The sequence below is a fragment of the Hippichthys cyanospilos genome, chromosome 18 (assembly GCF_059441005.1).
Source record: "Hippichthys cyanospilos isolate Australia breed blue-spotted pipefish chromosome 18, RoL_Hcya_1.0, whole genome shotgun sequence".
In the NCBI taxonomy this organism is placed as follows: domain Eukaryota; kingdom Metazoa; phylum Chordata; class Actinopteri; order Syngnathiformes; family Syngnathidae; genus Hippichthys; species Hippichthys cyanospilos.
In genome coordinates, this window is record NC_142386.1 from 16,313,340 (window position 1) to 16,331,283 (window position 17,944).

The window sequence follows — 17,944 nt, forward strand, 5'->3', positions numbered from 1 at the left end:
GGTTGGACTCTCTTCCACTTGGGAGTTGCCCGCGGTGAGAGGCGCAGGGCAGGTGTGGGCATTCTTATTGCCCCCCAGCTCAGCGCCTGTACATTGGGGTTCACCCCAGTGGAGGAGAGGGTAGCCTCCCTCCACTTCCGGGTGGGGGGGAAGGGTCCTGACTGTTGTTTGTGCTTATGCACCAAACAGCAGTTCAGAGTACCCACACTTTTTGGAGTCCTTAGAGGGTGTGCTGGAGAGTGCTCCCTCCGCGGACTTCCTTGTTCTACTGAGGCACTTCAATGCTCACGTGGCCAATGACAGTGAGACATGGAGGGGCATGATTGGGAGGAACGGCCTCCCCGATCTGAACCCGAGTGGTGCTTTGTTACTGGACTTCTGTGCTCATCACAGATTGTCCATAACAAACACCATGTTCAAATATAGGGGTGTCCGTGTGTACTTGGCCCCAAGACACCCTGGGCTGCAATTGGATGATCGACTTTGTGGTTGTATCATCGGATTTGCGGCCTCATGTTTTGGACACTCGGGTGAAGAGAGGGGCTGAGCTGTCAACTGATCACCTGGTGGTGTGTTGGCTCTGATGGTGGTGGAGGATGCCGACTAGACCTGACAGACCCAAACGTAGTGTGAGGGTCTGCTGGTAACGTCTGGCAGAGTCCCCTGTCAAAAGGAGTTTGAACTCCCACCTCCGGCAGAATTTCGGCAGAATGTCCCAGGGGAGGCGGGGACGTTGAGTCCGAGTGGACCATGTTCCGTGCCTCTATTGTCAAGGTGGCTGATTGGAGTTGTGGCCGTAAGGTGGTCAGTGCCTGTTGTGGCAGAAATCCCCGAACCCGCTGGTGGACACCAGTGGTAAGGGATGCTGTCAAACTGAAGAAGGAGTCATATTGGGACTACAGAGGCAGCTGACAGGCATCGGCTGGCCCAGTTGAGTGCGGCTTCGGTGGTCGCCCAGACAAAAACTCGAGTGTGGGAGAAATTCGGTGAGGCCATGGAAAGCAACTTCTGGACAGCTTCGAGGAAATTCTGGTCAACCATCAGTTATCTCAGAAAGGGGAAGCAGTGCATCATTAACACTGTGTACAGTGGAGATGGTCCACTGCTGACCTCAACTCAGGATGTTGTGAACCGGTGGGCGGAATTCTTCGAAGACCTCTTCAATCACACTGACACGTCTTCCTCTGAGGAAGCAGAATCTTTGGGCTCCGAGGTGCGCTCTCCCATCTCTGGGGCTGAAGTCACTGAGGTGGCAAAGAAACTCCTTGGTGGAAAGGTACTGGGGGTGGATGAGATCCGCCCGGTGTTCCTGAAGGCTCTGGATTTTGTAGGGCATTCTTGGCTGACACGCCTCTGCAACATTGCGTGGACATCGGGGACAGTGCTTCTGGATTGGCACACTGGGGTGGTGGTCCCCTTTTTAAGAAGGGGGAACAGAATGTGTGTTCAAACTACAGAGGTATCACACTCCTCAGCAGTGTTCCCTCTAAGCTGCAAGCGTGCGCAGTTGCGCACTGCTTGCACGATCTCAGCGCACTAGAATGTCTATGCTGCGCATAAAACACAATGCAATATAAATGTATTAAATAAGATTTAATATTAGACTCATCTTAGCTGGTTAATTAGACCAATAATATTGTCTTCTGTACCATTTTGCATTGTGACAGCGAGTGACAAGTTTCCAGCCTATTAATGTTTCACTTATACTATTCATCCAATCAAACGTAAGGACAGAAACGTTCCCTGCATATACACCCTGTGCTGGTTAGCCTGCTAGCAACAGTGCGGAGTTAAGAGACATCAAATGCTAACCCCTTTTACTCAGGAAACAAACGAGCAGCGACACATCCGCTCAACAATCCAAAGTAAAAAATAAATGTGCTTCCTATAAGATGGAATGGCTGTCAGAGCATATGCAAATAGCCGACAAGTGGTGAAAGTGAGTGAGATTTTTTTTTTCTTTTTCACAACTTGTGGCTCGTTTATTGCCATGGTGACAAGTGCAATATACATCACATTGTCATGTCTAAAACATTGTTTGCTCAAGATATGAAAAAATAATAACAAACTTGTTGAATACGAACAGAAATAGTTGTGATTTGTTTGGCAACATTGTGCATTCTTCTGGCTGCCTGGCTTACTCGTATGCTTGCCCAGGTTAAAATAAAATAATTATAATACCATTTCCACAGGTCTCTCTTTGAATTAATAAAACGATAAATTTATTTCCACAGCAGTTTTAAAGTTCTTCAAACAAAAGTACTTCAAGTCAAAGGCAAACATTACGGTGAAGAAATCGTGCGCTCTAATCTGCAATCAATCTCAACTGCCCCTGTGATGCAAACCCCAAGGCTTTTAAAGGGCCAGTATTATGGACCTCTCTCCCAGACTTAAAGGGGCAGTAACATAAATGTCCACTGGGCAGTGAGAAAAAACAACCATCAACAAATTACACAAACTGAAATTTAAATTAACTATGGGATTTTGGGATCAAAACCAATAATAATTCCAAATGCTGTGACTTCGCTCCTACAAACATGGCAACCATAGATGCATCATTCTCCCGTATTGATCCTGGACGACGGTTTTCACCTCGGCTATGCCCTCATAAATGACAGGCTATGTGCCCAGAGGCACAGTACTGGTCTTTACATATGTTTAAAAGTTGTTGGACATCATCAGGTCGTGCTTTACCCTTCATTTCTTAGAGTTCCAAGCCGCCTTGCTACATCTTTCCAGGGCGGCAGCTAGGCCGCTGGATATGGTCAGACCCTCCCTCCTTCCTTGCTCATTAATGACAGAATGTGAGTCTTGTGGTATAGATTACTTTAGGGGCGACATCAGATATGCACACGGCAACTCACTGTGTGCATGTCTGAAGTTGCTCACCTTGGTCCAATGCCTGGTCAGGGAATTTGTGTGAATGTTCGGCCACATTCAAAATTAGAGGGAACATTGCTTCTCAGCCTCCCCAGTAAGGTCTATTCAGCGGTGCTGGAGAGGAGGGTCCAAGTTGAATCTCGGATTCAGGAGGAGCAGTGTGATTTTTGCCCCGGCTGTGTAACAGTGGACAAGCTCTATACCCTCAACAGGGTCCTCGAGGGTGCATGAGAGTTCGCCCAATCAGTCGACATGTGCCGTGTGGACTTGCAGAAGGCGTTCGACCGTGTCCGTCGAGGATCTCTGTGGGGGGTGTTTCGGGAGTATTTAGTACCAGACGCCCTGATACAGGCTGTCCGGGCCCTGTGCAACCAATGTCAGAGCTTGGTCCGCATTTCGGGCAGTAAGTCGAATTTGTTTCCAGTAAGGATTGGACTCCGCCAAGGCTGCCCTTTGTCACCGATTCTGTTCATTACCTTTATGGACGGAATTTCTAGGCGCAGCCAAAGTGTTGAGGGGGTCCGGTTTGGGAGCCTCAGTATTGCATCTTTGCATTTTGCAGAAAATATGGTGCTGTTGGCTTCTTCAGGCCGTGACCTCCAACTCTCACTGGAGTGGTTCACAGCCGAGTGTGAAGCGGCAGGGATGAAGATATGCATCTCCAAATTTGAGACCATGGTGCTCAGTTGGAAAAGGGTGGAATGCCCTCTCTGGGTCGGGGATGAGGTTCAGCCCCAAGTGGAGGAGTTCAAGTATCTTGGGGTCTTGTTCATGAGTGAACGTAGAATGGAACGTGAGATCGGCAGGCGGATCGGTGCGGCGTCTGCTGTAATTCGGACTCTGCACTGGTCTGTCATGGTGAAGAGGGAGCGGAGCCGAAAGGCAAAGCTCTCTATTTACCCGTCGATTTACATTCCTGCCCTCATCTATGGTCACGAGCTGTGGGTCGTGACCAAAAGAACAAGATACAAGCGGCAGAAATGAGGTTCCTCCGCAGGTTATCCGGACTCTCCTTTAGAGATAGGGTGAAAATCCCGTTCATCCAGGAGGGGCTCAGCATCGAGCCGCTGCTCCTCCGAGTTGAGAGGAGCCAGTTGAGGTGGTTCTGGCATCTGGTTATGATGCCCCCCAGACATCTCTCCCGTGAGGTGTTTCAGGCATCTCCCACAGGAGGGAGGGCCTGGGAACGACCCAGAGGGACTATGTCTCATGGCTGGCCTGAGAGCGCCTCGGGATCCTTCCGGAGGAGCTGGACAAAGTGGCCGGGGAGAGGGAAGTCTGGGCTTCCTTGCTCAAGTGTCTGCCCCGACCCCGGAACACAGCGGTAGAAGATGGATGGATGGAGGTACTTTTGACTTTATTATCTGGTTATTTATCAACCTGCTTGTGTCCCGGGGTTATTGCCAACAAATGGATTTTGTATTGAAAGAAGTGGGAGACGTGTTTTGGTGAGTCAAGCATTTGATTTATGTTTTTTCATTTTGAATATGTTTTCGTAATTTTATTTTGTTCACATTCAAATAATTGGTAAAGAAATAAAATGACACTCATATCAAAGTGTGATTTTTAATTTAGCGTACAATCTTGTTAAAGTCTGCCTGCTTTTGGTGTCACGTTTTGTTTGGGTTTTTTTCATTTGTGGCTTTATTTTGTGGAGTATCACTTATTTTGCTTTTGGGTTAGTGTTTTTTTTTTCCCTGGCGTCTGTCGTTACTGTAATTTGTGTCACCAGTAATGAGCGTGTTCCGACTCTAGTGTAGCTCTAGTGTTTCATGTTTCGCCCAGCTTCTGTGAGTAATACATTGTTTTATTGAGCCCATCTCATCCTGCCTCCCTGCATTTTGGATCCGCCTTCACACATCTGTCGCCACGGCTGGTTACAGCAACATCATGCCTTCAACACAGACTGAACATGCCTGCATGTTTAGAAATAAGAACAGTTCCAACACCCCTTGAACAAAAATTGAACATGCCTGTAGGATTAGAAATAACATCAAGAACATAAGAAAAACACCGACAATAGTAGCACACCTGTTTGCATTTACGAGTGAGGAGGGCACCCTTGTGGCGAGTAAAAGAGCAGTTCAAACTTAAACTCAATACTTTGATAGCGTCCTCATCCGTCTCTCTTTGTTTACTTAGAGAATGTATATTGGTTGTCACTAAAAAAAAAATGCAGATAAGCTGCACTGGACTATAAACAGCAGGGTTTCAAAGTGTGACAGAACAGTAGTGGCTTAATAGTCGGTAATAAATTAAAGTCTGAAATTGTGCTGCAGTGTGAGCATGGCCTAAATTCTACATTTTAACCGAAGACAGCAAACCATGTCTATAAACGATAAGCATGCCCTAAATGCGATTCATATCTGCACATTTTAGCTTTTAATTACAATCCCACATGGGTTTTCTAAGGCTTATGATAATAACTTGCAGTCCACTGACAAAAAGGTTCTTCTCAGAGGCAATCAAATGATCAATCAGCTTTATGGTTATAGTGGCTACACAAGATATAAGAAGAAAATGGCACAATGTGGTAAAATCCATCCATCCATTTTCTATAGCCATGTATCCTCACTAGGGTCACAGGCTTGCTGCTAACTTTGGAGACCACCGAGAGACTACGAACCATTCATGCACCCAATCACACCTAAGGACAATTTAGAGTGTCCAATACAGCTGCCATACATGTTTTTGGAGTGTGAGAGGAAGCTGGAGTGCCCAGAGAGAACCCACGCAGAATATGCAAACTCCACACAGAAAAGCCAGAGTGAGCGAGGATTGGAGTGAGCTAGGATCGAGCTCGGATCTCTGCTAAACATTCTTCCTTTGTGCTGCCTATGCCAGAATTCATGCTCTAAGAGAATGCAAACTCTAAAAGCCATGTGCCTCAACTTTTCCCTTGTATTGGGGTAGTGGCATACCTGATGTAGAAGCATCTCTTTGGGTTGCTTCTTAGTGTAGTGGTCCCGGAGCCCATGCTGCTGTTCATCAACTGCTCCCTCAAGTCATGGATCTTCGCCTCGAAACGACCGTACTCTGATAGAGGCAAACCTGAAATTTTATAATGGACTCTTGAAACATTTCGTTGTGGACATGATGGGATTCGGGCTTTACCCTCTGGTCTATACTGCGCAATGATGGTCACCGTCTGGCCTGCGTTTTTCAGGGCTGCAGCCGCCTGTTCGTGCGTGGCCATTCGGAGGTCCACACCATTCACCTGACCAACATGGATGGATGTTAGCAGCTAGCTCCACAATAAAAAAAGCCGTATAGCACATTTGCCGACAGCTGTTTTAACACGTCTTTTACACTGAGGATCTGATCGCCCTTGTGTAGCTCTCCACTGAGGTCAGCTGGCCCTCCTGCCAGGATGAAAGAGATAAAAATCCCCTCGCCGTCTTCTCCTCCGACGATATTAAATCCGAGACCCGTGGAGCCTCGGTGAATCAGAACCCGGCGAGCTTCCCTGCAAAAGGAGAAGAAAATGAACAGGAACTCTTGCAACCTCTTCGTGTCACTCAAGTGCCATTTCTCACCTGGGGATGTCATCGTCTCCCATCAGGCCATGCAGAACAGGCGAAAACCGACTAGGTGAGGTTGGAGTTAGGGCTTGTGGGTAATCGGAGCCAAGATAGTTGGGGTGGCTCAGTTCAGTGTCCATGTGGGAATATGCTAGGAAATAGACATTTGCAGCCTCAATACAAAGAAGGGATAAACCATTTATATAATTTAAAACAAAAAAAAGCATCTAAATACACTAGGAACAATACAGTCAAATTTAAATCAGTGGCCGCTTTGAACACTCTGCCAGTATTTAGGTAAATGTGGCAATTGTAGAACTAATACATAACCTATAGTGCTGAGAAATTGAGTTATTATTTAGGATCTATAATTTACTGGCCAAAAATGCCTGATAGGACTCCTTCAGCTTAATGGCGTCCCTTACCGCTGGTGTCCACCGGCGAGTTCGGGGTTTCGCCACCACGACAGGCACTGATCACCTTACGGCCACAACTGCGATCAGCCGCCTCGAGAATGGAGGTGCAGAAGATGGTCCACATTTTTTTTTTTTCAAGATGCCGGCGTGTGTAGACGCAGCGGCCACTCCCTCTTCCGACAATGCGGTGTTTTGTTCATCAATCAAATGTTTGTCTGAAAGTTTTTCCGGTCAGTTTATGCCACAATACGTGTACAGTCAATGGGTCTTCTTACAAATCCAGAGAAGCAAGATTTGCCAAGTTTTAAACATGGAACTGGAGAACACGCTAAGGGAACTGGGGCTGCTACACCGGCCTGGTAATTCACCAGACTCGCCTGCTACCTCTCCCCCGGAAAGGAGGTGCCGGAAGCGGTACACCAGGACAAGGAAGCGGGGCAAGCGCGGAGGTGTCCTAGAGGCTAACCCAACTCACCAAGCCATACCATCTATCCTTTTTGCGAACCTTCGTTCACTGGACAACAAAATGGACGATATCCGACTTCTGAGATCAGCAAACCGAAAAGTGAGTGACTGTTGTGTGTTAGTTTTCTCTGAAACATGGCTAAATAGTAACATTCCGGACTCCGCTATACAACTAGAGCAGCTAACATGCTACAGATCCGACAGGGCTCTCGCAGAGGGGGGGGAAGTCGCACGTTGGCTGCGTGTGTGTTTACATCCGCGAAGCGTGGTGCTGGGATGCCACTGTAGTATAAAAACACTTCTCACCTCTGGCGGAATTCATGATCGTGAAGTGTCGCCCCTTCTACTTGCCAAGGGAGATAAGTTCAGTCCTGCTGGTCGCTACCTATATCCCCCCAACAAACAACAGCAACAGAAGTGCGGCGCTGAACGAACTGTACCAAGCTATCCGTGAACAACAAACGGCACAACCAGATGGCTTCATCATCCTCGCTGGGGATTTCAACCATGCCGATCTCAAAACTGTTCTCCCCATGTTTCATCAACAAATCCACTTTGCAACAACAGGACATAACATTTTGGACTGTGTTTACACTCAGCAAAAAGGAGCGTACAAAGCCACCCCCTCCCCCACATTGGTGCCTCTGACCACCTCACTATTATGCTAATGCCTGCATACAGACCAAGAGTGAAAGTCATCAAACCTGCACTGAAAGAAGTAAGGGTGTGGCCACAGGATGCGACCTCAGCCCTACAGGACTGCTTTGAGTCAACAGACTGGGACATTTTTAAGGAAGCAGCCCCCTACAACGGCATCACAGATATTGAGGAGTACACAGACACAGTGACCTCCTACATCACCAAATGCATGGACAATGTGACCCACATCAAGAGGATCACCACACGGGCCAACCAGAAGCCATGGCTAACAGGAGACGTCCACAGGCTGTTGAGGGCCAGAGACAAGGCCTTCAAAGCTGGGGAGAAATCAGCCCTGAGAACAGCAAGAGCCAACCTGTCCTGTGGCATCAGGAAAGCCAAACAAGAATACAAAAACAAGATAACCTCACTTCAAGGACAGCAAGAATGCACACAGCCTATGGCAGGACATTCAGGCTATCAAAGACTACAAACCTGCACCACAAAGCTGCGAGAGCGACATCACTCAGCTCAACAACCTAAACAGTTTCTTTGCACGCTTTGACGAACAGAACACCACCCTCCCACAGAAAACACCACCACCTTCGCACGACCAGCCTCTGTGCCTGTCTGCTGCCAGCGTGAGGAGGACACTCTCCGTCATCAACACCTGGAAAGCAGCAGGTCCAGACAACATCCCTTGCAGGGTGCTGAAAGACTGTGCAGAGGAGCTGAATGTTTTTACAGACATCGTTAACACCTCTCTGAGGCAAGCCATTGTGCCATCAGGCTTCAAAGCTGCCACCATCATACCTGTGCCAAAGAAATCCTTCCCATCCTGCTTCAACGACTATCGTCCAGTGGCACTGACACCCATCATCATGAAGTGCTTTGAACGACTAGTCCTGTCACACATAAAATACATCCGCCACCCGGTACTCACCCACCTGAACAAGAAAGACTCATATGTGAGAATGCTGTAATAATACCACAACAATTCACTTGCAAACTGGACAAACTGGGCCTCAGCACCTCACTCTGCAACTGGCTGCTGGATTTCCTCAGCCAGAGGCCTCAGGTGGTGCGTGTTGGCAACAACATCTCAGGCAATATCACCCTGAGCACGGGGGCCCCACAAAGCTGTGTGCTCAGCCCCCTCCTCTTCACCCTATTGACACACGACTGCACAGCAACCCACAGCTTCAACCACCTTGTGAAGTTTGCTGACAACGCAACAATGGTGGGCCTTATCTCCAATGGCGACGAGACCCACTACAGGAAAGAAGTGGAGCTTCTGACCAGATGGTTCAAAGACAACAACCTCCTGCTTAACATCAGCAAGACCAAAGAGATGGTCGTCAGCTTCCAGAGAGGCCACACACAACACCCCCCACTGACCATCGATGGTGCTGCAGTGGAGAGGGTAAGCAGCACCAAGTTCCTGGGGGTGCACATCAGCGATGACCTCTCCTGGACCACCAACACTGCATCTCTGGCCAAGAAAGCACAGCGGCGTCTCTACTTCCTGCGCAAGCTGAAGCGGGCAAGTGCCGCGCCAGCCATCATGACCACATTCTACAGAAGAACCATCCAAAGCATCTTCACCAGCTGCATCGCCGTGGGGGGCGGGAGCTGCACTGACTACAACAGGAAGGCTCTACAACGCATCGTGAGGACAGCTAAGAGGATTATTGGTGCTCCAATCCCCTCCCTGCAAGACCTGTACACCACCCACCTCAGCCCCAAAGCCATCACGATTGTCACCGATACAAGCCACCCTGCACACAGTTTGTTCAGCCTCCTGCCCTCCGGAAAGAGGTACAGGAGCCTCCGCTCCCGCACCACCCGACTCAGGAACAGCTTCATCCACCAGGCCGTGAGACTGCTGAACTCTCCCCCCCTCCCACCCGTGAAACTGCTGAACTCTCTCTCTCTCCACTCCTCTCTCTCACATTCAGCCCCAGCCAGAAGAAACACCTAGCTGGCCCCCCACCTAAACTTACACTTTACTCATGCACTTGCAAAATTTGCACAGACTTGCTGCTGCCATGTTTATTTATAATTGTACTTCTATTGCACTAGCGATTACACTTAGAACTATAACAACTACCTCAAATGCACACAACTGGGAGAACCACAGTCAGAGTTGTCTTTCTTTGTCTCGTACTGTTGGATTGTCTTGTCATATGCTGCTACTTATGTCTCGTCTTGGGGTACTCTTGCCATACCTGGTTTTTCGTATTTAGTTTTTAGTTTTAGTTATTAGTTTAGCAACACTAGGCAAAGTAGATCTAACATACTGCACATTACTATAGATAAGAATCTAGCTTTTAGGATTGTCTCGTCTTGCGCACTTGCACTTTGTTATTGTACATGTAAAACACAGTGAGAATTGCAATTTCGATTTCTCCGATGTTAAGCACATGTGAAGAAATTGACAATAAACTTGACTTTGACTTTGACTCAGACTCAATGCCCCCCGCCTCCCCCGGAATGTGGGAAAAATTCTGCCGGAGGTGGGTGTTGAAACTCCTTCTGACCTGGGACTTTGCCAGAAGTTCTCAGCAGACCCTCACACTACGTTTGGGTCTGCCAGGTCTAGCCGGCATCCTCCACCACCATCGGAGCCACAACACACCAACACACCACCAGGTGATCAGTTGACAGCTCAGCCCCTCTCCTCACCCAAGTGTCCAAAACATGAGGCTGCAAATCCGATGATACAACCACAAAGTCGATCATCGAATTGTGGCCTAGGGTGTCTTGGTGCTAAGTGCACATATGAACACCCCTATATTTAAACATGGTGTTCCTTATGGACAATCTGTGTGCACAGAAGTCTAAATAACAAAGCACCACTCGGGTTCAGATCGGGGGGGCCGTTCCTCCCAATCACACCCCTCCAGGTTTCACAGTCATAGGCCACGTGAGCATTGAAGTGCCCCAGCAGAATAAGGGAATCCCCAGAGGGAGCAATCTCCAGCACACCCTTCAAGGATTCCAAAAAGGGTGGGTACTCTGAACTGTTATTTGGTGCATAAGCACAAACAATGGTCAGGACCCGTCCCCCCACTCGAAGGCGGAGGGAGGCTACCCTCTCATTTACTGGGGTAAACCCCAATGTACAGGCGCTGAGCTGGGGGGCAATAAGTATGCCCATACCTGCTCTCCTCCTCTCACCGCGGGCAACTCCAGAGTGGTAAAGAGTCCAACCCCTCTCGAAAGGAGTCGTACCAGAGGCCAAACTGTTGTGGAGGTGAGTCCGACTATATCTAGTCGGAACTTTTCGGCCTCGCACACCAGCTCATGCTCCTTCAATGCCAGAGAGGTGATATTCCATGTCCCGAGAGCTAGCTTCTGCAGCCGAGGATCGGATCGCCAAGGCTCCCACCTCTGGCTGCCATCCAGCTCACACTGCACCCGACCTCTATGACCCCTCCCACAGTGGTACCTCCAGGCCTGGCTCCAGAAGGGGGCCCAGGTGATCTGCGTCCGGGCGAGGGAAACTTAAATCCATTTATATCATTCATCATTTAGGGTTGATTAACCGCGCTTAGTCTGGTCCCTGACCTAGGACCTGTTTGCCATGGGTGACCCTGCCAGGGGCATAAAGCCCCATACAACTTAGGTCCTAGGATCATTAAGACACATAAACCTCTCCACCACAATAAGGTGATGGCCCACAAAGGGGCCTAGCAAATGGAGTTGGAACCATTTACCTTGTCTGATGAATGTATGTATTTGAGACTACGCATTCCCAAGTGCTGACTGCAGCCTTTATTTTCCACCATCCATTGCTGTTTTCTATTGTCAAATAAATATACATTTACATTCAAATAAATCATTATCCGTTGCAAACTTGCTTAAACAAAGGGTGTTCTCGAGTTTAGTTTGGCAAATATCTTAGCTACAGCTTGCTACATTCTAGTCTTTGTCACTCTCGCTAATGGTGGCTCTGCATTTATATTTGTTAAACTTGGGCTAATTTTTTGGTCAGCAAACTACTTCTTACTAAGAATTCAGAGTATATTATCAAAGGCGCCGCTGAGGTGTTTTTTTATTCATCATTTATCGCACTAATAATTCTCACAAACTCTTCCGTTTTTATGTCTTCCTCTTGCCTAACCCCCCCCCCCCCCCCCCCCCAACAAAAGCCTATCAGGTTATGCCAAACACTATGACAGCTAATTAGCGTCCACTTCAGAGTGTGTTTGACATTTGTTTTCACAATCCCCCACAACTCAAACATAAGAAGTCCGATGCATTACAACAGACCAAATTATCATACAGAAATTCTAAAGTTAGAGATTAAAAAATACATTAAAAAAAATTGTCAAAAAAAATAACGCTTTAACTGTGAATGTAATAAATTGTTTGTAATTACTGGTAATTTGTAATCCTGACACCCCAATATAATGATCTATTAAAAAATAAACTGCCACTCACTTTTTAAAACACTACTGAGGAAAGCAAAGTAAGTGGTGATGTGATACATCACTTTAGTTGTCCTGCCAGGTTTATTTTAGAACTGTTACTGGCAAAGTTAAAGTGAAATGTTTGGCTTGACTCATTGATAACATCGTTAACATTAACAATTGTTAGAAACAACAAGCTGTTATTTATACCTTCAATGTTATTATTTTTGCTAATCCTCTTTCTGGAAAGAAAAGGTACATCCTTAATACAAAGTCTTGAACCTTTAGACCTTGTCTTTGAAATCTAACACAGCGCCCGCATTCATCTCCGATTAATTAGAAACATATTATGTCCTTGCTTCTCTATTTTTAACTACTCTTCTAAATTGGTGCTTTCAGTGGGTGTTTAATATTGGAAGCTTAATATTGGAAGCACACTAACCAAAGCCTTGGAAATTTTTGTCATACACAGTTTTGGTTGCCAATCATGCGGACATCCAATGCTAGCCAATATTCTATGCCTTCAAACATATTTTTTGAGACAAACTTACTGTTGGTGAGATCTGGAGGGTTATAGGAGTTGGTGAGAAACAAGTTGTTTGGTTTGGCCACCCTAAGGTACACCACCTCGGCAGTGTTCTTTAGTGCCCCCACCGCGTCTTCATGCATGACGTCTTCCAGACACACGTTATTTACCTAATTGGCGATTCATGAGAATGAGACAACATCAAAGAATACATGGACATAATGAGAGAGCAAATGTAATGTGAATTGGTACACCATTAACAAATGAATTGGTACACCGTTAACAAATAATGTGCCAACTCAATAAATTCTTATTACAATGGTAATTTGCTTCAAGTTACTATCGAACTCTCCAGCAGGTGACAGTAACGTTCTGACACTACCACCCTTCAACATGGACCACCCCACTCGTCTTATTAACATCGTTGTGACTGTACTATCATTTCATGCAGTGAACATTACACTCTGCTCCAGTCAATATGCATGCGTCAAACACATAAGCAATATGATCTTATATCATAAATGAGTCACTGACCGCTAAGATCTTATCCCCGATCTGCAGACGTCCATCTTTATGCGCTGCTCCACCTTCTATGATTTTGGTGACATAGATACTGTTATCGCCTGGTATGTGCTGGTTTCCCACTCCTCCAGCAATACTGAAACCTAGCCCTTAAAAGGCCACATTCAAGCAAAGAGCAACGGATCGATACCTCAAAGACATAGTATATTTTAGAAAATCAATATGGCACTCACAAATCCACAATTTCATTTACCTTTAGGCCCTTTGATAAGTTTGAGCTCAGTGATTTTCTCTGCCGCTGGTTTCCGACGGAGAACATAGAGCCGGACGATAGCACCTGCCTCTTTAAGAGCCTCCACGGCCTGGCTGTGTGTCACCTCTCTCACGTCAACGTCATTCACAAATAAGATGCAGTCATTTACACTAGCCAAGAGGAGAAAGAAAGTGCCGGAAGGCAGACAAATAGGAGTCAAGGAGATGTCATATCCAATCATTCAAAATTTCACATATTAGTTGATTGTCTCTTTAACAATGGTCACCTTCCTTTCCTCTAAATACTTAAAGGGAGTATGTGGAATTTTTCACATGTGCTTGTGGGAGCTTTAGGGGCATTACGATAAATGCAGCAAAACATACTCTTCCTCCTGCTGTCCGTAGCATTAACAGACATAGGGACCTTCGGATGAGGGACACCCCCCAAGTCATATCATTTAATGATAACTAGATCTATTATTATATTTAAAACATACTGTTGGTCGCTAAGAACACATTTATTTGCAAGTATATGAAATTTATAATAATTTCATTTATTCATTTTTAGTTAAAAAAAAATTCTAAATCTTACAGTGTCACTTTAAAGTGTCACTTTAACTTAACTAAATGATTGCATGAAATTTATTTCATGGCCATTTCAATTATGCTATACTCAGTTTTGAAATACAATTTGCTGAGGCCTGCAGAAAGTTTGGGAAATGGCTCTCAAGGGAGCCAATACTTATACACTGGCTGAGAGAGGAGGAAGGGAGAGAGATCCAATCCAACTATATCTGATGTTGTCCCGTGCCTACCCAAAAAAAATAAATAAATAAGGACAGTTAGGAGAATGCATATAGAATCAGAGTGCAAAAATATGCATATAGACAGACAGACAGACAGACAGACAGACAGACAGACAGACAGACAGACAGACAGACAGACAGACAGACAGACAGATAGATAGATAGATAGATAGATAGATAGATAGATAGATAGATAGATAGATAGATAGATAGATAGATAGATAGATAGATAGATAGATAGATAGATAGATAGATAGATAAATCTGGACTTTCCTTAAAACGAAAGGCATCGAGCATCCTGAGCTAGCCAAAACTGAGTGGCTCCTCAAGTTTTACCAACTCCTAGATATGATTGAACATCGGAACCAGCTCAATGTGAAAATGCAAGGCATTGGAAATACAGTGTTATCCCTTCAACAAGCTGTGTTTACCTTTGAAAACAAGCTAGAGATCTTCGTTATAGATTTTGAAACAGGTTGTTTACTACATTTTGAAAAACTGAGCCAGTTTAAAGATGCATGCACAACAAGTGAGCCTATTCAAAACTTAGATTTCCTCCAACTAGCTGGGTTCACATCCAGTCTCCTACAGTCCTTCAAAGCGCGCTTTGGAGAATTTTATGACCACACTCGTCTTTTTAAGTTCATCACCCATCCAAACGAGTGCTCACTGAACACAGCCGAACTGAGTTACATTGCTAGTGTCTCCATCAGTGATTTTGAAGTAGAAGTGGCTTACCTGAAGGCTTCAGACATGTGGGTGACCAAGTTCAAGTCATTGAATGAAGATTTGGAAAGAATCACACGACAGAAAGCAAAGCTGGCAAGCAAGCACATGTGGACAGAAAAGCAAAAACTTCAACCCGAAGACCAGCTGATTCTCAAAAATTGGAAGACGCTTCCTGTTACATACCACACACTGCAGCATCTGATCTACATATCTAAGACCATGTTTAGAAGATGAAAGTCTCAATGGTTGTATGAAGCTTAACCTCACTACATACCAACCAGACTACAAAGACATCAGCAAATCCATGCAGCACCAGAAGTCGTATTAATGCTGAGTATTATAACAAAATTATTTAAAATAATAAGTTCAGAGGCTTATTAAACAGACATTTAGTTTAATTTACTTTTAAAATATATGATATGGCTCTTACTGAAACAAATTTCCAAATATTTTGCTTTTATGGCTCTCTTAGTCAAAAAGGTTCCCGACCCCTGCTTTAGACGCTAGTGGTGACCGACATTCATGTTGATCAAGACCAGAAGGCATTGGGACGGCACTTTTTATTTTTGACGCTGACTGGCATTGCAAATGCCGTTGGGTAATGAATTCTCCAAATGGTATCCGGCGTTTTTCAAAATAAACACTGATCACTGCTAGGCATCAAGAGCGGCGTTCTCGATGCTGTCTCTGATCTTAGTAGGCCTAAAAAGCGGTATAAAAACAGTATTCTGGAGGCGTACGGTGTAACTCAATACAAACGCGAATTAGCGTCGTATTGTAGTATTTGTATTGTAGTTATTGAGAAGAGGAATTCCAGAGGGAAAGTTGGTCTGAAGGGACTGACTTAGAAGAGCAGTGATGGCATGCTTTCATATTTACTTCTTTGACGTGCTTGTCCATCGCTCCACATTCGCTCCACATGAAGAAATACTTCCATGGTTAGATGCGCTAGCTTTACTTAAGCTTCCTATGACACCTAATGGCCCCTCACTGGTGTTGGGTTTGAGAGTGGGCTCGATACCCCAGAAATGACCTGAGGAGAGGTGTAAATAAAAACACAGGAGCCAGGAGAGCTCGAAGGAGAGTGTGACAGAATGTCAGCCTCGTTGCAAAGTCTCTCTCCCAGAGCTCTCGGGCTGCAGTCTTTTTATAAAAAAAACTGTTGCTGAGGCGTGGCAGGTCTCATATTTCAACTATCGCATAACATGACTGTTGTTCATTGTGGCAGTTTGCAGATAGCTTGTGGTTCAGGCCGCAGCCTTGACATTGTTTTCAACACACACACATATATAGTACATATGCGATAAGGCGGTGCCGTGGAGCCTGGAAGAGTAGCAGTTAGAGTACATGAAGCAATGCTGTTGCACTAATGCATCAGCCAGTTTACCATTAGCTTATCTTACACTGGCTACGCTTGCTTCTGCTATTTCTTGCTTTGTGTTTTGCTGCATAGTATAAAATGCATAACTAATATATTCTTTTTTTTTTATCTATGTACCTTTGTATTACGTTTTTGCTTTGTAGTACATGAAAAAAATAAATTAAAACTCAAGTTCCCCCCCAAAATTATGTTATCAAGCTTGATTTCCGATCACATTTCCAGACATCCCAAATATAGAGATTTATGTATGTATGTGGCGATTGGTTGATTAGCTATTCTGTGTCTATGCTGCATCTTGATGCATTTCTGCACTTTAAATGCACTTTAAATTGTGTTTATTGTAAAGCCCCTTGTTTTACCTCAGGCGTCCATCCTGGGCTGCTGCACCGCCAGGTATGATTTTGGTGATAAAGATGCTGGGGTCGTCGCCCACATGGGGATTGTCGGTTCCCCCTGCTATGCTGAAGCCCAGGCCTGAGTTCCCCTGTATTAGCAATTACAAGTAAAAACACTGTGACTTCAGGTGCATTTGTGTATGATTCAGGGAAAGAAGACAGTAAGGGTCTTCTATCATGTTATCATCACGTTGCTTTGAGAGGATTAGTAAAAGAGGAGGATTAGTAAAAATCTCCTAAATATCAACCACACTTGGTTGAAAATCCTACTTAGTAAATCTTCAACAATACACAAAGATATATATAACAAAAAATAATACAAGACTTTGTTATAAGATTAAAACTAAATTGTGTAAAACTAATCATGAGACGATGAATTTGCTGTTAGAACTTACTCTCTCCAGTGTGATTTCCTCATATTCGATTTCCCCTTCTGCTCCATTCACCTGCCAGAAATAAAATTATTTAATTGACTTTCTAGAAATGAAAACATCCTAAATAACTTCTAAAATTACTAATACATGAAAAAAAATCTAGTAATATTTGGGTCATCAATAACATGGACCATGGACGTTGCCGCAAGGGCTGGGCACTTGTATATGCCATATTTACCCTTCCTTGTTTAAGTATTATTATGATTAGGCCAGTAAGGTACCGATTGCTGAATAGCCACATTGTTTTTTTGGTTTCATTTACCTTCTGGCCAAATAGCAAGTACCCATCAGTATTACCTTGGCAATTAAGCATGTCCCTGTGTGAAAACGGAATTTATGACACTGATTTCTGACCTAGAAATGTTTTTTCTCATGTTGTGGGACAAAATAGGGGAATACGGGAAGCCTTTTCCAGAAGAGTTATTTCCCTGCACTGATTGTACCATGCTGCTATGCTGATATGTTTTTGTATGTCTATTTTACATGTATGTCTGTTTTAAACTGCTCTGGTCTAACGCAATTTCCCTGAGACAAATTTCCCTCCTGGAGACAATATACTTAAT

At 45.1% G+C, this 17,944-nt stretch overlaps 1 protein-coding gene across 4 annotated transcripts in view; it reads right to left on the reverse strand.

Annotated features, from left to right (window-relative positions):
* Positions 1–17,944, reverse strand: part of dlg4a (discs, large homolog 4a (Drosophila)) — a 174,325-nt gene that overhangs the window by 24,762 nt on the left and 131,619 nt on the right. For 3 of the 4 annotated variants that reach the window (XM_088440748.1, XM_088440747.1, XM_088440746.1), the window contains 9 exons: positions 17,343–17,393; positions 16,912–17,036; positions 13,638–13,807; positions 13,397–13,533; positions 12,888–13,032; positions 6,417–6,552; positions 6,190–6,346; positions 5,995–6,097; positions 5,802–5,916 (listed from right to left, as the gene is read on the reverse strand). In XM_088440748.1, coding sequence (XP_088296874.1) covers positions 5,802–5,916; positions 5,995–6,097; positions 6,190–6,346; positions 6,417–6,552; positions 12,888–13,032; positions 13,397–13,533; positions 13,638–13,807; positions 16,912–17,036; positions 17,343–17,393 — 1,139 coding nt within the window. Of the gene's footprint in view, positions 1–5,801; positions 6,098–6,189; positions 6,347–6,416; positions 6,553–12,887; positions 13,033–13,396; positions 13,534–13,637; positions 13,808–16,911; positions 17,037–17,342; positions 17,394–17,944 lie in introns of all 4 variants that reach the window. The other variant, XM_088440745.1, reaches the window with a different exon arrangement.